The sequence below is a fragment of the Herpailurus yagouaroundi genome, unplaced genomic scaffold (genome assembly GCF_014898765.1).
Source record: "Herpailurus yagouaroundi ecotype Mexico unplaced genomic scaffold, PumYag 160, whole genome shotgun sequence".
Taxonomy (NCBI): domain Eukaryota; kingdom Metazoa; phylum Chordata; class Mammalia; order Carnivora; family Felidae; genus Herpailurus; species Herpailurus yagouaroundi.
Window position 1 is genome coordinate 47,453,786 of NW_024412401.1, and position 21,536 is coordinate 47,475,321.

The window sequence follows — 21,536 nt, forward strand, 5'->3', positions numbered from 1 at the left end:
TCGCTGAAACACCCGCAAACATGAAGCAATGCCAGCCAGTTTGTTTGTGTTTTATTGATGCCGGTGCTCAGGCCTTGACCGCATACTTCCGCAGTGGGTACAGCCGCTCCTTCCGCTGCTGCTTCTTGGTCTTCAGGTTTTCCTCGTGCTTGTTTAGCCGGCGGCGCATGGCACGTGTCTTCTTGGGCCGCAGATCCAGGGGCTTATACTTCTTACCCTGGGTGATGGGAGAGCGCGGGGAATCTGAGCACCAGAGTTTTGGAGCTACTGCGGCAGTTAACGAAGCCTCCGAGGCTGGAACTAAGCGGCTAGGGGGCACGGGGAAGATGCTGGAAGTGCCTGAAGGGGGCCACTGGGATGCGAAGGTTAACGTGTAGACCTGAGCATGAGGAGGTATAGGACCAGCCCAGTAGGGGACTGAGGCCCTGTGCTGGGTGCCACCTTGGTGAAGAATCAGACCTGCTTAAGGAGCTCCCAGCCCAGTGGGTAAGACCGGGCAGCTAACAAGCGGCCCATCGGTGGGGAAGAGGAGAAAAGATAAAGGAAGCTTCCACCTAATGACTGGAAATAGCCTACAAAGCAAGCAATCGGAGCGAACACCAGTTCCAAGGGGGAGAAAACGGGGCGCACAAATACCCTGAAGAATGCCGGCTCAGGCGCTTTCTGGGAACTGCCAATAGTCCAGAGGCGGTACAGGCACAGGGCAGTGGTGTGAGAGCTAAGAGGGGGAACAGCCTCAGGGCAGAGAAGTGCAGAAACAGAAACGAGCTGCGCAGAGGAGGGTAAGCTCGAAGACGGGGGATTTGGAGGCATGAGTCTCTGTCCACCCATATCCATGTTATCCACAGCACAGGTCAGGGCCTCATCCATTTCAAGTTTCCTAAGCCCTCAGAGCTCTGCTGGCCAATACAGGCGCTGGCCACACGAGGCCTATGTTACAAATCCAGGCCTTCAGCCAGCACAGCCACATGTGGCCATCTGTGACCATGCCGATAGCACTAACCTAGAGACAGAGACCTCACCTTGACCCTTCCCCCCACCACCCCTGGACTGAGTGGTGCCTGGCAGGGGGTGAACTCACTGGAAGACCACCCACCACCTCTGCCATGGTCCCTCTGGAGCCTGATCAAAGTTTCAAGCCTGGGGCGCCTGGGTGACTTAATCGGTTAAGTGTCCGACTCCGGCTCGGGACATGACCTCAGAGTTCATGAGTTTGAGCCCCGCGTCGGGCTCTGTGCTGACAGCTCAGAACCTGGAGCCTGCTTCCGATTCTGTGTCTCCCTCTCTGCCCCTCCCCCACGGTCTCTCTCAAAAATAAAAAACATCAAAGTTTCAAGCCCAATTCTCAGAAAACATTCCCACACACACAATGTACACACATTCAGGGATGGCGGCACCCTTGCCTGGCCCCCCGCACATGCTACTACCCCTGGGGGCAGCTAACCCAGGAACACATGGCGGCTTTCAGCTGAAAGGCTTTAAAGCAGGGCTGAGAATCTCCCCAAGAAATCCCACCGGAGGACAGGGGCTTCAACCTGTGTCACGTGAGTTCCGGCCTGCCCATGACCTTCTCTTCCTGATAGCCAGCCCTGCTGATTTTGGACTTATCAGCTAGCCCCCACGATCACATAAGCCAATTCTCTGTAATAAGTCAAGTGCATGTCTACACACACATGAAGTTTCCAACTGGTTCTGCTTCACAGCTTGAGCCCTGATAACCTTGCTCAGACTTACTCAGCTGGTGAGGCTGGATTCAAAACCCAAGGCTCCAGCCAGACTCTCACCACACTGATTTCTTGACCAGTGCAGCCCCGAGGAAATGCAGACTAGTGCCAAGATGCTGGTTTGGAAGCGAAACCAGCTACAAGTTGGGAAGGCCCTAGAAAGCCCGCTGCCATGCACCCCAGCAGAAAAGAGCCTCTTCATACCACCCTTTTGGCCAAGGAAGAGCTGGAACTTTGCCCCTGCAGCTAAGCATCCCTCCGACTCCCCCCAGCCCAGACTCACCTTGTAGAATTTCCTGAGGTTCTCTTTCTGAGTCTGGTTGATGACGGTGAGAACGCGGGCGATGGATTTACGAACAACCCGGCTACAAAACAGAGACATCAGTGAAGATGGTGGAGAGATACAGTGCCCCCCCCCTCAGGCATTTCATTCAGGACCCCAGATGTCCTAAGACAGGAGTGGTATTATTCCCCACCAGCTTGTCCATATTCACCCAAGAGGTGCCTAACCCAGCCCAGAAGGTGGTTCTGGGGGTGAGGTCTGAAGACTCTAGAAGACGGGTATCCCTCGAGTGGGGACAGGGAAGGGCTGGCATGCCCAGTGCTTCTGAGAAGCTGTGAAGTATTCATTCATTGAGCAGAAGCAGAAGGGAGATCAGGAAAGACCTTCCACCCCAGGCCATATATCCTGACAGCTACAAAGACCTAACCAAAGTCAAAGTCGACTATGGGAAATCATGCCACAAGCTGGGCAACAAATTTAAGGAGTCATAGGAAGAGCCACTTGGGGGGGAGCAACAAGACGTAGGCCATGGGGGGAGAGGATGAACATAGGAAGAAGCTGGGAATAAGTGATTTGTGGTCAATGTTGAACACGAGGCATGCTGGGGGATGAAGGAGGGCCACTCAGTAGACAGCTGGTAAACAGTCTTGAGGGCTCAGCATGCAACTTGCTTGCGTGTTCCCCAACTCATCCAATCCCCTCCCAGCACTGCGAGTTGGTTGTTGGGGGCCCACTTTACAGAAAAGCAAAACAAACAAAAACAACAAACCAACTCTGAGTGGTGAGTCAGCACACCCATCGGGTAGGATGTGGCAAAAGTGGAATCTGTGCCCAGTTCCACAGACTCCAAACCCATGTTCCTTTCACAAGTCCTGATTCTTGATTCATGTAACTAAGTTAACTCCAACTTAAGGGAGAGGTGGGGACAAGGCACTGATCTACCAAGTGAGGGAGGAGGGCAGGGAGGACCAAGTGCTGGTGGGAGAAAAGCGTCCGGTTAGGCTTTTCTTTTTAAATTTTTTTTAATGTTTATTTATTTTTGAGACAGAGAGACAGAGCATGAACAGGGGAGGGGCAGAGAGAGAGGGAGACACAGAATCTGAAACGGGCTCCAGGCTCTGAGCTGTCAGCACAGAGCCCGATGAGGGGCTCGAACTCACGGACCGTGAGATCATGACCCGAGCCGAAGTCGGACGCTCAACCGACTGAGCCACCCAGGGGCCCCCGGTTAGGCTTTTCAAGGCAGCGTTAAAATGGGGCTTCAGGGGGGGGGCCCTAGGTGGCTTAGTCCATTAACAATCTGACTTTGGCTCAGGTCATGATCTCACAGTTGCTGGGTTCAAGTCCTGCCTCGGGCTCTGTGCTGACAGCTCTGAGTCTGGAGCCTGCTTGGGATTCTGTGTCTCCCGCTTTCTCTGTCTCTCCCCTGCTCTCTCTCAAAAGTAAATAAACATTAAAAAGAGATTAAAAAAATAAAAAAGGGGCTTCAGGGACAACCTGTTCTTTCTTCAACCAGAGAAGCTGAGCAAGGGCGCTCCAGGCAAAAGCACAAAATGGTCTAATGCAGAGAAGAAAAAAACCACACAGCAGGTCTCCCATGTGGCTGGGTGTGAGCAAGGTGAGCCTGGAAAGGCTGGTTAGGAAGGGCATGACATTCCAACCCACGGGTCCATGAAACGGACATTTCCTTTAGCCAGCTTCGAAAACTCTACAAATGCTTCCAACGCACAGGTGTCCCCCACACCCAGAAAACCGTGGTCCTGCCGCCCCTCACTCACATCTTGGAGAGTTTGGAGGCCGCCCCGCCTGTCACTTTGGCGACGCGCAGCTGGGACAATTCCACCTTCAGGTCTTCCAGCTGTTTAAGCAGCTCCTCCTTCTTCTTGCCGCGAAGGTCTCGCGCCTTAATTTTGGCCTGTGCGCAATCAAGGGTTTGGGTCAAACACCCAGCAAGGCTGTCTCCCTTTCCCAGCGGCCATCCTCCCTTCCGCCTGCGTCGTGGCCAGCCCCCGGAGGACGCGCTGCGAGCCCAGCATCCCTCCCCTAGTCTGTGCCTTGGGCAAGGAAACTGAGGCCCCCGCAGGCGCGCCCTCGCCCAGGTCCGCTACGAGGCTGGGCCTCTGCTCCCATTCAGCAGACAGAAAGACGGAGGCGTCGGCAGCGCGGGCTCACCTCTCCAGGCCCAGGCCAACAAGGGAGAGGGCGGGAGACCTGCTGTGGCGGCGCTAGGCCACTCGGCACGGCGCCTTACAGGCCCGGCTGACAGTTGGAACCCCAGTGCTCACCTCGAGCTCCCCACCCCAGGCCCCGAGCCCCACAGCGCGGGGATGGCACCCGATTCCACCGCCCTCACCATGTCTACACAACCAGCCGCCGCGCCGATGGAAAGAGGCCGAAGGAAAGAGGAAGCGGGCGGGGCTGACCTCCACAACTACTGCCGGGTGGCGGTGGGCGCGGCAAATGGCTCCGCCCCGAGGGAGCCCTAGCTCCGCCCCTGACACCAACCCCTACCCAGCCGCGGGGAGCGCCGAGGTACCGCCCGCTCAGTTTCGCCCCGAGGAGCCCCGCACCTGGGATTACTCAGGTATTCATGTCTCCTGAGCAGAGCAGTTGGGGAAACCGAGGCCCAGGGTGACTGGCAGCTTCCCGGAGATGGCACAGTGAGGACTCGAATTCGTCCATTCAGTCATTTACTCGTTCGTTCATTCATTCATTCAGTAGACCTTTGGAGGTCGCTCCATTTGTGCTGCTTTGATCTGGGCGCCAGTGTCCTGGGGTTGGAGGGGATGAGGGTTTCAAAGATGAATGAACCCGACTTCTGCCTTGAAGGAATTTAAAATCCGAAGAGGGCAGGGAGAGGCGGGATCAGACAGCTATACTCCCAACTCCATAAACGTTCCAGTGGGGGCAGCATGTGGCAAGGGAAAGCATTCAGGGCCCTTTTTTTTTTTTTTTTCGCTGGGACTTTTGGCAGATCCCTTCCCCTTTCTGAGTCTCAGTTTTCTCACCTGTGAAATGGGTATTTTTTGAGGCTTACGAACACGAGAAACTCTTAGCACAAGATCTAATGCACAACAGTCGTTCAAAGTATCATTGACATTAATATTCCCTGTGGAATGAACACTTGAGTTGGGCCTGAAAGTTAAAGGAGAATTCACAAAGCAGGGAAGGTGCTCAGGCTTTCTGACCAGGCAGTTGCCCCAACCAGCAAACGTGAATCACTCCAGTGTCACTCCATTGCCATGTACAAATATGAACCAACACCTTTTAGAGCACTAAAGCCAGGTTGCCCCCTTGTTACTGTCAGGTTCCAGGGAGGCTTCTTCCATCCCTTTATTGGGTTCTAGCCATGAGCCTTAGCTTTTCACTAAATTAGTATATTATCTCCCTTTTGTGTCCCAAGCTTTCTGTTTTTGTTTTGTTGTAGTCATTGTCTTCATCGTCGTTTAATTAATTAATTTATTTATTTTCTAGCAATCGTTACACCCAATGTGGGGCTTGAACTCACAACCCTGAGATCAAGAGTCATGCTCTTCCAGCTGAGCCAGCCAAGTGCTTGATGTCCCAAGCTTTTTGTGCAATCCTTTCTTTAGCCCCAAATATACTGAATTAAAATGTTTACAGGTCCAGAGGGTGTCAGGATGACTCAAGCTTTCTGTGCAATCCTTTATTTAGCCCCAAATATACTGAATTAAAATGTTTACAGGTCCAGGGGGTGTCAGGATGACTCAGTCAGTTAAACGACCGTCTCTTGATTTCAACTGAGGCCATGATCTCAGGGTCCTGAGATTGAGCCCTGCCTCCGGTTCCATACTGAGATTCTCTCTCTCTCTCTCTCTCTCTTCCTCCCTCGCTCTCCCTCTGCCCCTCCCGTACTGGCGCACGCGCTTTCTCTCAAAAAAAAAAAAAAAAAAAAAAAGTTATAAGTCTGTCTCCACAACCAGCCTGTAAGTTCCCTCTGGGTAGAACCTTGGCTGACACTTGATTTAGTTTATCTAGTCTCCAGGCCCAGCACATGGATGCTTGTTGGATGAATGAATTAATAAGCTTTGCACAGACCACGGCTTCCAAGAAGTAGATGGGTATGAGGAAGAGAGGGCAGACGGAAGGCAATCTTGGCATGGATTAGTCTTGAAAGAAAGTTGAATGGTGCGAGGGGACTTTGCTGTCATATTTTCCAAATGCTTATAGGTCTTTTAGAAATAATGATTATGTGCATCTTTCTGAACTTGGAAGTCATCTGTTACTCCCTTGTTTCCTTTCATGCCACATCCAAACACCAGCAGATTCTGCAGCCTCTGCTTTCACAATAACCTAACATCTTCCCACGACTCTTATTGGCACCTGTCTGGCCTGAGCTAACCATTGCCTGTCACCTGGACCATTGGTGTCACCTTTTAAATCACTTCTCTAGCTCTTATTCCCATATATTCTCAATACAGCTGTTAGAGGGACACTTTTCAAGCTTAAGTCAGATCACGTCACTGCCCAGAATCTCCAGTGTTGTCCCATGAGTTTGACCACGTCCTTCCCCCAGCCTACAAAACCTCTCCTGCTTCCATCTCTCCTCACTCTTGTGCCCCAGTATGACCTGTTTCCGGAATATGCCACACCTGCCCTGTCTCTGGGCCTTTGCTTGGCTTCCTCCTTCACTTCCTTCAGGTCCCTGATGTGTCACCTCCTCAGAGAAATCTCTCCTGACCACTTTACCTAAGGTACTGTGAGGCCCTGCATGGTTTTATACCCTCAGCACAGCCATCCCTCACATAGTATAGGTTAAAAAATTTTTTTTAATGTTTATTCATTTTTTGAAAGCAAGAGAGACAGAGCGCAAGCAAGGAAGCAGCAGAGAGGGAGGGAGACACAGAATCTGAAGCAGGCTCCAGGATCTGAGCTGTCAGCACAGAGCTCCATGCGGTGATCAAACCCACAAACTGAGAGAACGTGGCCTGAGCTGAAGTCAGCGGCTCAACCAACTGAACCACCCAGGTGCGCCAGGATAGTATATATAGACTTATTAAATTCTGACCTCCTGCCTGGGAGATCCAGTCATAAGCAGAGCCATTATTTCAGTCACCAGTTTATTTGGGGGCTATTTCCTTACATATAAATTAGGCATTTAAGAAAAGGTTTATTTATTTTTGAGAGAGAGAGTGCAAGGTGGGGAGGGGCAGAGAGAGAGGAAGGGAATCCAAAGCAGGTTCCCGCTGTCAGCATAGAGCCTGACTTGGGGCTTGATCTGATCTTACAGTTTGTGAGATCATGGCTTGAGCCCAAATCAAGAGCCAGATGCTTGACCGACTGAGCCACCCAGGCACCCCTAAAATGGGCATTTCTGGCTTAAAGTTCCTTCTACCCAGGCCGTTCTGGGGATATGAATTTCTGCTGTCATGTGGCCTGCCTGGGTCACAAATATTCCTTTCAAGGTATGGAGCTGAAAGGCAGGAGGGCTTTGCCTGTTTCCAGGACCTCTGAGACTTTTATTCAGCACTTACTTCCCAGTGTAAGAGTCTGGATCTTTAGCACCTGAGATTAAGAAGTATCATAGTCTGGCAATATTTTTTTATCTATAGACACAGTTCAATGAAAAGCATTTGAAACAATAAACACGAGTCATACTTCTTGAACTATTGACCTTTATCAAAAACAGTACAATTAGGGGTGCCTGGCTGGCTCTGTCAGTAGAGCATGCAACTCTTGATCTCCAGGTTCTAAGTTTCAGCCCCACGCTGGGTATAGAGATTAATGTGGTTTGAAGTATTGGGTTTTGGAGCCCACAGCCAAGAAAGAATTCTTGAGATGTCTTCAGTGCAAAAAGGTGGTTTTATTAAAGCACAGGGACAGGACCTGCAGGCAGAGTTGCACTGGGATTGCGAGGAGTGACTGATTACACACTTGGGAGCTGGGGGAAGTAAAGGCGAGGGGAAGTTTTGGAAAGGATTTTCATATGCTAAGAGACTCACAGGATCCTGGAGACCTACCTGTGGTCAAGCTAAGGTTGTTTGACCCTCCAGCAAAGTATTAATTGGGTTTCTGGTAGAATGTAGTACTTTGCCTGCCTCAAGTATTTGTTAATGGGCTGCAAGTTATAAGGAAATTTAATTTTATCTACATTTCCTTTTGCCTGTTTACCACATAAGAGATTACTTAAAATCTTAAACAACAAAAAAGTACAACTCTATGAAAACAAAGACCCAATTTAGTCTAAGGTTAAGGCCTGTTAACAGAATCCCTCAGCCAACGGCCCAATCTTGGCACCACAAAGTCATTCTTGACTCCGCACTACGTTCCCCCAGCCCCATCTTTCCCCATCTCTTACTCTGGGGATTCAGCTTTCCATCAGAATATGCCTTTCCAGCCAGGACCGGCTTCTCAGCCCCCAGGACCTCGCCCTTCCTGTCAGGATGGGGACCACAGGGTCATGTCCCTCACCTCCCACCCGCCAGGCCAATGTGACTGCTACACCCGAGGTTGCCTAGTCCAAATATTTTCATTGTCTTGTCTGCCTTCTGGACACACTTTAAACGTCTGTCAAGTCTCCCAATTAACAATAGAATCACTATGTACAAAGCAGAGGCGACTTCCTCCGAGCAAAGTGGTGGCGTTCAAGGCTCCTAAGATTGTAGAATTAGGATCCCCCTCCCCGCCTGCCCCCCCCATTCCGTCACTTCCAGAGGTAGAACTACTACTCATCCCTCAGCTCGAAGGTTTTTTTCTCAAAGAAGCCTGCCCAGCACCCGACAGCCAGGAGCCTCATCCTCAGGGCCCCGTGACGCACTCCCCCTCCCCTCTGCGTCCGCGGCTATGCCGCGCCAGGCCCCTTCCAAGGCCAGGGGCTCTTCGGATTCAGGAGAAGCCAAAGAAGGAGCACAGTTATAGCGTCCACGATGTTGGGACCTGTGTGGGGACAGGGCGCCCACTCAGACAGCAAGACTGGGGCTCCCCGAAGATGAAAGTCCCGCTGAAGGCCGTGGGAACGACTATAAGGTGGTTTCTCCAGCGCTTCCAGCCAGTCTCCCACAGGGCTCCTCCCCTCCCGCCCACCGGCACTTCCGGTTCCGGCGTGGCCCGGAAGTGGGCGGACAGTGGCGTCTGCGCGCGGAGGAGGTGGAGGAGGCGCCCGGCGGCCGCTTCCCGCCCCCGAGCCTGAGCCGGTGCCGAACGGAGTAGAGCCGAGGTCGGACCCGGAGAGGAGCCGGCTGAGCGGGCGCCGACTCCCCGCCATGGCCCGGAACACGCTGTCCTCGCGCTTCCGTCGGGTGGACATCGACGAGTTTGACGAGAACAAATTCGTGGACGAGCAGGAGGAGGCGGCGGCGGCGGCGGCCGAGCCAGGCCCGGACCCTAGCGAGGTGGACGGCCTTCTGCGGCAATATCCTTAACCGGCGCGGCGGGCCGCGCTCCCCTGAGGCGGGCCTCCCTACTCCTCTCCCCCGGGGCCCCTGAGGTCAGTCTCCCAAGTCCCTTCCGATCCGGCTCCCCTCGAACCGGGTTCCCTCAGCCCGGTATCCCCCACCGCCTTCCCTCCGACCCGGGCTCCGGCCCTCGGAGGTTCCCCCAGCAGCGTGGCCCCACGAGGCCCCTAGACCCTGGTGGACCCGCCGGCTCGCCAGGCTCCGAGGCACGCCCGACTCGCCTGCCGCCCGCAGGCCCCGCACTCCTTCGCGAGGCCTGCCCTCATCTCCCCCGGTGTCCTCATCCCCTCCGACTGACCGTGGCTTGGGCTCCCTATCACTCCGTCCCTCCCTTGCAGGAAATGGGACCATTCTCGAGCTTCTGCAGGGGCAGAAGTGAGCCCCCGCTGAGTAATTGAGCAGCCTGGGTGGCTCCTGGGCACTGTCCTCTTGGGCCGGATTGCAGCACCACAGGAAAATAGGTGGGTGGATGGCTGTGGGGAAGAAGGGACCCAAGGGGGAGCGAAGGCTGCAGCCCTAGCCCAGCCCTGAGGTCAGAGATTGTGCACCTCCGACCCCAGAATCAATCTGACCCTCCAGGTTAATGCCACTGTTTTGCACCTGTCCTCAGTTCCCTATGAACACCTTGAGCTGTGGACCTTGATGGTCTCAGCCACGTTTCAACAAGTGAGTTTTGGCTTCCTACCCGCAATAGCCTTCTTGTGCAGGAAGCGGTGGGAAAAACTAGTAGTTTAGAGCTAAGAAAAACCAGACAGTATGAAGTGAAATGTAAAAGTAGAGCCTCATGACTGGAAATGACTATTCCTGTGACCACAGAGAGCAAGCATTTAGAAAACAAGATTAAAAATAGAGGTGGTTGTCACAGCCCGCTCGGTCCCTTAGCAGTTTGAGCACAGGAAACTGACTTATTCTCACAGGAAGGATTTTTCTTTATTCAAATGGTGTTACAGGAAGTGCCTGCCCCTCCCCCACACTTGCCAGGGCAGGGTTGGAGGCTCATGCTGTATATAAATCAGATTCTGAGTGTTTAATCAGTTGACTCAGCTTGGGAAGTCAGGCCCGTGGACTACCTTAGGGAGGAGTCCTGCAGTGTTCCTCCACCGTGCCTTTGAAACAAAAACCTTCAGACTTGCTTTGTTTGAACAGGAATGTGTTTTCAAAGGTGGGGATTCAAACTTGTATTTCCTGCCCCATCAGGATCACCCTGTTTACCCCATTGGTGAATCGGGGTCATGAGAAGGACCCCTCATGAGGGAAGATTGATTCTGCGTTCTGATGCAGAACCTGGCTCATGGGCAGGCAATGCCAAAAAGACTCCAGGGTCAGGCGTGTGGCCGAGAACTATCTACAGATGGGGAGAACAAGGTCTGGTTATCTGAGGTGTTGGTCCTGATGCTGCAGGGACTTGTTGAAAGTCCTCTCTTGCTATGCCCCTAATGATAGGTTTCTTGAGGCTGCTTGGAGGCCTAGGTTTAGCACATCCAGTGGGTGCAGTTTCTCCACTAGTGGCTGTGTCAGAAACCTTGTTACCATGGACAGTATACCTCTTGGGATTGGGGAAAGGGAGGTTAGCAATGAGAACTGAAATCCTGGCAAATGTGGAGCCCAGGGAAGGAGGAGGAAGGAGAACTAGTATTTACTGAATCCCTATCATGTGCCAGATATTGGACTTATAGTGATATTACTGAGTTTAAACTATAGAACAGGCTTCTAATAGAAGAGTCTTAGAACAAAGTCCAGAGGAAGGGGTAGAGGCTGGTTGATTGGAGTGGGGAAATGTAGGGAGGAGGAGGAGGAGGCCTGTATTACTGCTGCAAAGGGAATTGAGTCATGGTAGGGAATCAGGCAGATGAAATAGAAAGAACATGGGCTGTGTATCAATGCAAACCTCACTCTGTCATGCTATAGCTATGTGACCTCACACCTTCTCTGAACCTCAGCATCCTCTTCTGTGAAAAGGAGGGGAACCATGCTGGCCTTACAGGTTCCATGGGAGCATCACGGAACAACATTGCAAAAAACTTCACAGTACTGGGCACGCAGCGAGTGCCCTAGACATGCAGCTTGGGTCTGTGGGTAGAGTGACAGCAGGGGATTAGAGAAAGAGCTTGGCTTTGGAGTTGGGCATCCTTGGGTTTGAAGGCCGGCTGGACAGCTTAACTTTGTGACCTTGGGCAGGTCATTTCCCTTTTCTGAGCTTCAAATCCATTGCCTTCCAAATGAGAATAATGATTCTTGTCACAGAGGGTTGATAGCAGTAATGAGAGGACATGTGAAAGCACCTGGTACAGGATAAGGATTTTAAAGTATTCCTTCCTTTTCTTCCTCACTGAAGAACTTTCTGGTCCTCAGGAACAGGTCCAAAGCAATGGTTTTGAGCAGTTTTGCACTCTTTCTTCCCCCTGAAGAAATTTGGCATTGTTTGGAGACACTTTGATTATCACAACTTGGAAATCCTGCTAGGATCTAGTGGGTAGCAGCCAGGGATGCTGCTAAATATCGTGTGATGCACAGGGCAGACCTGACATCAATCATGTGGTCTAGAATGTTAATGCTGTGGTTGAGGAGCCCTGATCTAGAGGAGACAAGGGGGCGCATTCCCCAGCCTGTTCTCTAAGCTGAGCCCTGAGGCCAGCTGGATAAATACTGTGCCCTCCCTCCTCCCCAGAACTCCCCAAGCTGCTCAAGGCCCTCCACCCATCAACATCTATAGCGAATGCTTGGTAGGTCGGCACTACAGAGGTAAATAAAGGGTGACTCTTTTTGTCCCTGGGGACTAGTTACCCTGCCCTTCCCCATCCATCTCCTGAGTAATTTTGTTTGCCAGCCATGCTGGTTAGCAAAGAGAGCCAGCCTACATTTCTTTAAGCTTCTGAGACTCTGCTCATTGTTCTGGGACGCCAAATCAGAACTGTTTTCTAAGGTAGAAGTTATCAGTGGCTGGTACCAGACTGGCCCTTGCTTGGCTGAGGGAAAGGAATTCCAAAGCCAACAGATATAGGGGGTGGGCCGTCTGTCCATTGTGGAAGGTGGATCAGGGCCCAGCAGGGGCCTGGGGAGCTCAGCCAGAGTGGCTCCTGAGTGGTGTGGGCCCAGCTCCGTCAAGATGGAGCCCACACTAGGGAAGATGGGACTAGGCGTTGCTCCGGAGTCTCTGTCTGTTCACACGTAGGTATCACTGCATGAACAGGAGTAGAGACCTGATTGGGTAGAAGCCATTCCTTGTTCTATTTTTGAAGCTTTTTGGCTGAAGCCAGTGTTTCAGATGAGGAAATGAAAGTTGGCTGATGTAATTCAGTTTAAAATAGGTGTCACCTTTGGGGACCTAACCCAGATTGTCATTTTCTTTTGAGTGTGGTATATTTGGAACTCAGCAAAGAAGGTGTCAGGATTGCAACTAAGGTTGCGGGGAGGGGAGAGGATCAACTCATATTTGGGGGAAAAGCTTCTTTTAGATTAATAAATCTTCCTCCTAGTAGCAGCTGGGACCTCACAGACCTAAGTAGGTCTTAGAAGATACAAATTTTAGCACATCTTAATTTCTTTAGCAGTTTAACTGAGAAAACATTGGATTAAGAGGAGATCTCCGTTTGTGCCTTCATTCTTCTTTGAGAATGAGAAGATGAGAATGATAGCCGCGCACTGTTGTTGTCAGGACCCGATGGGGCAGACGTGGTGCCCAGGACCAAGCAGTTGTAAGCAAGCTCCGTCAGGTTTTGCTGCAGGTCACCCCAAGAAGGCACTTGTTTCCAGGGAGGGAAGGAGTGTCCAAATGTGTTTTAGGGGGCGGCAGAAGGAGGGGCTTGCACTGTTGGCAGAGGTGTCCTCTACTCTCTGTGGCTCAGGAAAGCCACAGGCTACTCTCTGAACGGGCTGTGGCCACCTGGAAGCTGCGGTGGGAGGTGGGTGAATGTGGATATCTCTTGACTCCTCTCTTGAGCTGTTTTTGAAATGAGTTCATTAATAAAAGCGTGAATATGCTTGAGCCTAGCCATCCTTAACTGGTGGTGATGCACAGGGGACATGCTTCGGGCATTCCATGCAGCCTTGCGGAACTCTCCCGTCAACACCAAGAATCAGGCCGTGAAGGTAAAGGGGACTCTGCTGCAGCTTTGCCGGGTGGTGTTGGGACCAGGGTTGTGGTTGTCCGTGTCCCCAGCTGAGTGTGACTTCCACGGGGCTTCAGACAGCATCTATTTATTGTTAGCATCAGTGAGTATCTACTAAGGGAGTGGGTTGGCACTGGGCAGTGCTTCCATGGAAGCCTCCTGGCTGGCACTCCTGACATCAAAGCTGTCGGTGTTTATAGTAAAAGCTCCCCAAAGAAACATTCACTTCTCCCCAGAGCCTCATGGGGTGAGAAGTCGGCCCAGCCCTTGCTGCTTAGCAAAACTATAAATTAGCATGCCACATGGGACTTAGCAGTTTCTGCTTTAAAGGTTATCGAATAGGCTTTATTTGCATAAGTATTTTCAGTGCTTTTAAAATTTCCTGCCTTTTAAAAACAAGGTGAGAAGATACATTTGTGTTTACTGCATCACAGCTGTTTAGAAGCTGTCTAAGATTTGGTCCAGGGAAAGGGGTCTCTCTCAAGCTGGGGTTTTGCTGTCTTGTCACAGCATCTTGATGTAATCAATGGCTACACCTCTCAGGCAGAGGGAAGTGGCTTCTGTGTTACTGGGGTGAACGCAGAGGGAAACTGCAGCCTAGTACACCTGTTCAGAAAGTAGATCTCCACAGTTAGGATCTTGTGGAATCTGAGGCTTCGCAGGTATGTTTCTCTCTGACAAACCACTTACTCCCCCAAAATAAGTGGAATAACTTATTAGCATGAATAAGGGATACTTGAAATTTAAATCAATAAAGGTATTTCAGCCCACTTAGTTTTTAACCATCCCAGACAAATTAGAAATTGGGCAGTGTTTCTAAGAGTTCTGACCACTTGGTTTGGTACTTCTGTGCCGGTCTTGGAGGACATGGATGTGCCTGGGCTGTGGCTCTGGGTGTCACTCCCTTTCTCTTTCCTTTATAGGAACGAGCCCAGGGCGTGGTGCTGAAAGTGCTTACAAATTTTAAGAGCAGTGAAATTGAGCAGGCTGTGCAGTCACTGGACAGAAATGGCATTGACTTGCTAATGAAGTACATTTATAAAGGGTTTGAGAAGCCCACAGAAAACAGCAGTGCGGTGTTACTCCAATGGCATGAAAAGGTAGGTGAACACACTGCTCATGTGGGCAGCTCACGGACTCGCCCCAGTTCTAGGGTTCAGATCCGCGGGCTAGATTTCCCACAATAACATGGGACAGTCTGATTGTCATAATAATAAGGGGCCACGCCTAAAGCAACCTGGGACATCTGATCACTTCTCCCGTGGAAGCACTTGGTAGGGGTTCACTGTCTCTGGTAATTGCAATTACTTTAGCTGCTGATTTATGCCGGGCATGTCATGGGGACAGGTGACTTGGCATGGGAAGAGGGACAGGGAGTCCCAGGTGGGAGGGAGGCAGGCTTGAAGCTGGGGCTTCCTCAGACTTTAGTGGAGGCAGCTGCTTTGCATTGGTGGAGGTGGCGGTTGGGGGGCTCTTAAGGATGCAGGCTCGATAACTCTAGGGGCTTCCTGCTGTGCTGCAGCTTTGCTAGGCCAGAGAAGGCAGTGGCAGAAACCTGAATGTTTACTTAACAGGGCCTTCATCCACCTGAGGCATAAAAAGCTGTGCCTGTCCTTTGTTCAGGTCGTTAGAAGAGCAAGCCATTTCAAGTAGCCCGTGTCCTGCCTATGTACCAATGTCCCCCTGCCCTGTAGAGCTACAGGAAGCTCGCTTGTCAGTATAGGAGACCAGGCTATTACCAACACGGTATCTAAAACTCTCCATAAAAGTTTTGAGGGGTCAGCCACTTGGGCAGCCTTGGTGCTGTGCAGCGGTGGTGGCCTTTGGTCCTGCTGTGGGGTGTGCTGTGCCTGCTCCGTCGGGAGGTGAACTCCTGGGCTTGGTGGGGGTGGCTCTGGTACTCGGGAGCTGAGCAAGCCCTCTGTGTGGTGGGGAGGCCAGGCCCTTTGGTCCCTTTAAGGCAACTTGGTGCCGAGCCCTGCTGGCATTTCTAAGGAGGCCTCAGGGAGGCAGCTATAATGAGCTCGTGTCTATTTAAGTGTCTAGGGCAGTACCGGCAGGCCGGAAACAGCTTGTCAAAAAGGGAAACTTGGGGGGCTGTGCTGTGTATGTGCTTGGTAACAGTGTTCTCAAGCCCAGCTCTGCTGTCTCGAGCTAGCAGCTCTTCGGGACCCCTGGCTCCAGGACAGGGCTCCACGCCTAGAATGGGGGCTCTCTTGTCACCTCCTTAACTGTGCTGTTGCAGGAACCCTTTTTCGAGAGGGTCCGTGACGCGGTGGGACCTAGGTCTGGGAATGCTTGGTCCCTTCTTCCCTGGCAAGCCAGGCTCCCACGTGGCCAGCCATGTCTCATTTCACTCCTTTCCTTTTCCTGCCCCCACAGGCATTAGCAGTAGGAGGACTAGGCTCCATTATAAGAGTTCTTACAGCAAGAAAGACTGTTTAAAAAAAAAAAAAAAAAGGACTCATGTTACCTTGAGAAGAATTTTGGATGCACAGGCTGATGAAGAAGGGATTGACAGTGGACCATCTTCCTAGGAACTCCCAGCTAAACTATTTCAGGACATGCATCAGCTGAAGTGTATTTTATTTTCAAGGTGGAGGGAGAAATCGTCTGTTTCCTAAATCCTTTGCAGGATCTGATAGTCTATGCCTTTGTCCACAAGTAACACAGAACTGACATTGTAACTGTCTCCTGGAGTGGCTGGCCAGCGTTGGTCAGGTGTACCTGTGTGCTCTGCCTCTTTAAAATGGGGGAGGGACGACTTGGGCAGGTACAGATCCAAGGGCTGTGGTAAAAGGGAGAGCTTGTTTTTTTGAAGTAGTAAAAACTTCAAGGGTTTGTACAGACATCCCGTCTTCCCAGAGAAGACGGGCTCTCTTGGGTTCATTGTAAAGTGCCTGCTGCATCAATAAAGCTCTTGGCTTATTAGTATGTACTTTGCGGTGTGTTTCATGTATGTAAAATGAGTAATGAATGGGACGGAAACGAATGAGAACTGATGTGGAGGGGTGGGCGTGTCGCTGGGGCGCTGTCCCCAGGGAGTGAGCATGGCAGTCCAGCCCTCTTGCCACAGCAGGACCTCAGGCCTGGGCTCGGCACTGCTGGCTGCTATGGAGAGAGATTTTGCCGAATAACTATTTATTGGTTTTACTCCTTTTGATTTGTATGTAATTTTGGAGCTTATTTAATAAAGTGCCGAACATTCAATAATTGGTCTAGGCTTCCAAAGTCTTTAGTTTGTGTGACTGCACTTGGAATCTTTTGGGCCCCAGAAAGGCCCGGTCACCATCTCCTGACTCTGACTTGGCTGTGTGGCAGGAACACTCTTAAACAAGTTTTTTTGCTTTTATCCTTTTTGTTTTGTTTTGAGAGAGCGAGCGAGCGAGCAGTGGAGGGACAAAGAGAGGAGACAGGATCTGAAGTGGGCTCTGTGCTGACAGCAGAGAGCCAGATGTGGGGCTTCAACTCACAAACTGTGAGATCATGACCTGAGCTGAAGTCAGATGCCTAACTGAGCCACCCAGGCGCCCCATTAAGCAAGTTCTTTTAAAGGATGAAAAGCCAGAAACAGGTAGCAATCAGTCTATACAAAAGGAACATTTTGTTCCCTATAACCACTAACAGCCAGCTTCTTTGAAGAGCAAAGATGTCTTCCTGGCCTTTTTAGCACGTGTAACTGCAGTCTGCATTCTATTAAAGGACCCCGTTGAGATTTCTGAAGCTCTTCCTGGTCCTGTGGGCCTTGTCGATAGACATTGACCAAAGTGACACAATCCTTTCAATTCCTCTGCAGAAGCTCCACTGTTCTGGGAGGCAGGACTAGGCTGCAGGTTTCATTACATATACTTAAACCTAATCTGGGGAGATTCTGAAAGAAAGGCTCTATAGCCATCCCCCCGCCCCCGCAGTCCCCTTCCCTTTTTTACTTACTAGGTTACTGGTTTAGCATAAAAGGATATACTCAGAAACAGCCAGATGGAAGAGATGCATAGGCAACTCGGGAAAGGGCATGGAGCTTCCATGCTCTCTGAGCGTGCCATTCTCCCCACATCTCTGTGCTCACCAACACGGAAGCCACTCTCCCCACATCTCTGTGCTCCCACCTGGAGGAAGCTCTGTACTGTAGTCTTTGAAGTTCGCCTTGAAGTATTACATGAGACACAATGTACTAAATTTCATTAGACTGTCAAGTAAAACCCACTGTAGTTGCATCTGGATTAAAGAGCTTTAATCAAAAAGTGACACCACAAATGAATTTTCTACAGCAGTCTTAGATAATACAGTTCCTATTTACAACCGTTGAGAAATCCAAATCCAATGCTCATATAAAGGGCTATACATACTGTCTATCACAGAACTTTTTATACAAGTAAAAGTGCATTAAATCACTTAGAATATTTACTCCACTCTTCCTCTTAAAGCTGAAGGAAATTCAACATGCAGGAGGAAAGCCTAATCAGAATGAATCCTCCCGAGGCAAGTACAGGCCGAGTGATGGGTCCCACAACTACACCTAAAGCTGCCGGGGACGTGGCTGGGGCAGGGTGAGACCAGCTCAAGGGCTGGAGAGGCCACGGCAGAGTGGGACGGGGCTCCCGCCGCCATGTGGTAGCCGTCTGGTGAGCCCTGGACCACCCAATCTTGGGGAGTCTCCTGGAAAAGCTAAGAAAAGGTACCTGTTCTCCAAATTACAGAACGGAAGGCATTCCTATTGTGTGTCCCCACCAGGTAAGTGGAAAATATATTCTCCACGAGGGAAAGCCATCTGCAGGGAGGAGCCACGGGAGGAGGTAGGTAACTGGAGAATGGGCCACTGGGTGGCAGACAGCCTGGCTGGGATGAGGGTGACGCTGCCCTTGCTTGGTACTTCCAGGTCTGTGGAAATGTACTAGGTTAACTCTGCAAATCCGTGTTTCGCCGTGAGACAGGTATTATAGATTATAACCCTAAGCATTTTTGAGAAACACTGAATAACTGACAATACATTTTAGGAGCTCCAGTTATTAACTTATTTTATTTAGCCGGTAAAACTTTTGTCAAACGAAATCAACAGTTTCTCTTTAGATTCCGTAGAGTTTTTAAAGGTCCCTACCCGAGCCATCTGCACGCCATCAAGTACTGTAGCCGTCTGGGGCCGTCTGGATGCCATATATGGGTGTAGTGTCATCGTAAGTATACAGGGGCAGCATTAGGGAGAGAGACGGTAGCTCCACGTACAAGGCAGACCGCTTCCCATGTTTTGGTCAAGAACCGGGAGGGGGGCGGGGGGCGGGGGGCAGCTGCTGCTTCCTCCGAACGGAGCAGGCTGTCCAGGCTGTCCTTAACCGTAGCGAACGTGTGATTAGCATTTGCTCCGTCTTACAACACAGAATTAAGAGCAAAGCAAATGAAATACCACCACTGCTTCAGAGGGAAGCAGAGACCACAGAATGCTGCGGTGAAATTAAAAAAGGGAAAGGAATCCCAATTTTAGAAATAATTTCCTCTTGATGCTCTGATTTGCCTTTAAGAACACCAGTTAAATGGATTTTATAATACAGAGACATGTTTATAATAGCGAAGAATCTTAGCTATAAAAAATAGTTTAAAATGGTTTACCAGCAACCTATCCAAGACAAGTACATTCATTAAAAAGGCAATTGAGTGTATTTGGTGCTAAGGATCTTTTTTTTTTTTTTTTTTTTTTTTTAATATATCCGCTAGTTTTCTTCAGGAAAATGAGATACTGTCAGAAAGTTGCATATTCATTAATCCACACTGGCCCCAGAGTACCTTAAAGATGTACACATCTGAAGTTCTGGGTGGTCTGACAAACAGGGTGAGATCATGTTTTCTTGAGAGGAAGGGTTAAAAAGCCTCGTCTAACTCATCTGAACCCAAACGTGCTGACAGGGAAGGGGAATTTTTAAAAGCCACCCCCAACGAGCTGGCTGGCTGTGGCAGAAGCAGGTGGGTCTGGCCTGCCGGGCACCATTTCAAAGGGCTGTCTTTCTGTCCAGCGTCAGCACTACGTGGTGGGCCGGGTGCCTCCTCTCTGCCCGACGCCGCCGGCTTCAGCTTCAAGTGCTAATGTGAACAGTTAGAGGGTTCAGGTGCAGACGGGTGCTGGCCAGAGCTGGGAGTTTAGCAGCACTGTGGAAACGCGGGTAGTGCCGGGACCCTCCCGTTTGGTGAGCACAATGACACAGGATCAGCCACCTCCTGAGCTTCAGATCAGTCTGTCGGGAAGGGGGCCTTAAGTCTTGTAAACAATGCTCTGACGCTTGTACAAAATACTGCGGTTACAGTGATTAAAAACCCACCCAGACTGGTGTGTCAGTGTTCTTTTCACAGAAAAAGTGTCATCGCATGGAGATCCATCTGCCGGATTTCCACCTAGGACCACGGGATCCGAGGGTTGGAGATGGACGGCCGGATGCTGCCCTTGGGAGCTGGCTTGGACCCAAACCACGACATCTGCGTTGGAAGCAGAGAGGGCTTCTGAGCATCGGGACTAGGTGCAGAGGAAGCTGAAAGCGCCCCCTCCCTGTCCCGCAAGCACCCAGCGAAGATGCTGGACGTGGCAACCCGTCTACGGGGCCCCGAGCCCATTCTAAGTATGGGAGGGAAGCAGGAGGAAACAGAGTTGACAAGAACAGGGTAGTGGAATTGTACCTAATTCTTCCAGAAAATATTTTTTTGTTCTATCAATTCTGAATATTTTATTTTTTAGTTTTTAAACTTTTTTGGTGTTTATTATTTGTTGTTTGAGAGAGACAGAGTAAGAGCAGGGGTGGGGGGCAGAGAGAGGGAGACACAGACTCCGAAGCAGGCTCCAGGCTCTGAGCTGTCAGCACAGAGCCCGACATGGTGCTCAAACCCACAAACCGTGAGACCATGACCCGAGCTGAAGTTGGACACTCAACCGACTGAGCCACCCAGGTTTCTTTCTTCTCTTTTTCTTCCTCCCTCCCTCCCTCCCTTCCTTTCTTTTTTCTTTCTTTCTTTCTCTTTCTCTATTTGAGAGAGAGCGAGCGAGCATGCGAGCGAGTGTGCACAGTGAAGGAGGGGCAGAGAGAAGGAGAGACGGAATCCCAAGCAGGCTCCACGCTGTCAGTGCAGAGCCTGATGTGGGGCTCGAACTCACGAACTGTGAGGTCATGACCTGAGCCAAGATCAAGAGTCGGACACTTAACCGACTGTGCCACCCAGGCGCCCCTGAATATTTTATTTAAAAAAAAAAATCTGGACGTTGGGCCAGACCTGGGGCTGTTGACGTTAATGGCATCAGTGAAAGCGCGGTGGAAACATAAGGCCTGTCGGTGGGTACCGCGCAGACACGTGTGCACAAAGCACGTCCTCAGTAAACACGGCCCAACAGGAGTCCACTATCCTGTAGCACTTTCTCGGCGGATGATGCAGCTGTGGACGGGCTCACCCGCCAGTGCTGGGATTACTAGCTGGTTCCTAAGAACCAGACAGCAGGCCAGGGAACCCTACCTTATACTCCAGGGTTTCTTTGAGCATGTTCTCTTCCTCTTGTGAGAAGTTCAGCAACACTGACACAGCTTTTATAAGGTGAAAAGCCTGAAACAAAGTTGAGTTTCGTTGCCATGGGCCCTGGGGTGGTGGACGGTGGGGGAGGATCAGGGGGCTTAACTGGAGCACTCCCTGGGTCTCTTCCCGGTGTGTGCTCCCCACGGGTTAGCAAGGACCACGTGGAGGGGGACGTTGGGCTTCCTCGGGTCTGACGACAACGACAGGCTTTTCTCCCCTCCATCTTTCCCTCTGGGAACCGGCAAGATCCCCAGGACATCCACGGCAGCCACCCTGCCCTTCAGCAGGATGCGGGAGCGCGGGGCAGACCGTTCCCAGACTGCAGCCTCAGCCTCCAACCCGCGCGGCCTCCCCGGAGCGGACTCCCTTCTTGGCCCCCACCTGCCGGCTGCACCGTCAGCAGGTCAGTGCCTGCTGGAGAAATAACCGTTACGTGTCCACACTGGTGGCCAAATGGGAACGCGGG

General features: G+C 51.2%; 3 protein-coding genes across 5 annotated transcripts in view; 1 reads left to right on the top strand and 2 right to left on the bottom strand.

Annotated features, from left to right (window-relative positions):
• Positions 1–34: 34 nt before the first annotated feature.
• Positions 35–4,468, bottom strand: RPL35 (ribosomal protein L35). Its single transcript, XM_040482298.1, has 4 exons — positions 4,361–4,468; positions 3,786–3,922; positions 2,008–2,089; positions 35–217 (listed from the first exon to the last, which is right to left on the bottom strand). The coding sequence occupies exons 1-4, from the start codon at positions 4,361–4,363 to the stop codon at positions 68–70; spliced, it is 372 nt and encodes a 123-aa protein (XP_040338232.1). The 5' UTR covers positions 4,364–4,468; the 3' UTR covers positions 35–67.
• Positions 4,469–9,094: 4,626 nt separating this feature from the next.
• Positions 9,095–16,469, top strand: ARPC5L (actin related protein 2/3 complex subunit 5 like). The gene is made up of 4 exons (XM_040482302.1): positions 9,095–9,379; positions 13,439–13,511; positions 14,455–14,631; positions 15,914–16,469. The coding sequence occupies exons 1-4, from the start codon at positions 9,231–9,233 to the stop codon at positions 15,974–15,976; spliced, it is 462 nt and encodes a 153-aa protein (XP_040338236.1). The 5' UTR covers positions 9,095–9,230; the 3' UTR covers positions 15,977–16,469.
• GOLGA1 (golgin A1) overlaps positions 9,470–21,536 on the bottom strand; it is a 56,836-nt gene continuing 44,769 nt past the window's right edge. For 2 of the 3 annotated variants that reach the window (XM_040482301.1, XM_040482300.1), the window contains 2 exons: positions 21,014–21,100; positions 17,741–19,990 (listed from right to left, as the gene is read on the bottom strand). In XM_040482301.1, the coding sequence (XP_040338235.1) occupies positions 19,910–19,990; positions 21,014–21,100 (168 nt within the window). In that variant the 3' untranslated portion in view covers positions 17,741–19,909. Of the gene's footprint in view, positions 9,484–17,740; positions 19,991–21,013; positions 21,101–21,536 lie in introns of those variants that run through there. The other variant, XR_005792708.1, reaches the window with a different exon arrangement.

Bases quoted from the DNA above. Each gene is read 5' to 3' on its own strand.
- RPL35 (XM_040482298.1), bottom strand. The intron at 2,090-3,785 runs GTGAGTGAGGGG...TCTGTTTTGTAG, and splicing joins GCCTCCAAACTCTCCAAGAT to CCGGGTTGTTCGTAAATCCA. The intron at 218-2,007 runs GTGAGTCTGGGC...CCCATCACCCAG, and splicing joins ACCTCAGGAAATTCTACAAG to GGTAAGAAGTATAAGCCCCT.
- ARPC5L (XM_040482302.1), top strand. From the start codon at position 9,231: ATGGCCCGGAACACGCTGTCCTCGCGCTTCCGTCGGGTGGACATCGAC. The intron at 13,512-14,454 runs GTAAAGGGGACT...TTTCCTTTATAG, and splicing joins CCAAGAATCAGGCCGTGAAG to GAACGAGCCCAGGGCGTGGT. The intron at 14,632-15,913 runs GTAGGTGAACAC...CTGCCCCCACAG, and splicing joins TACTCCAATGGCATGAAAAG to GCATTAGCAGTAGGAGGACT.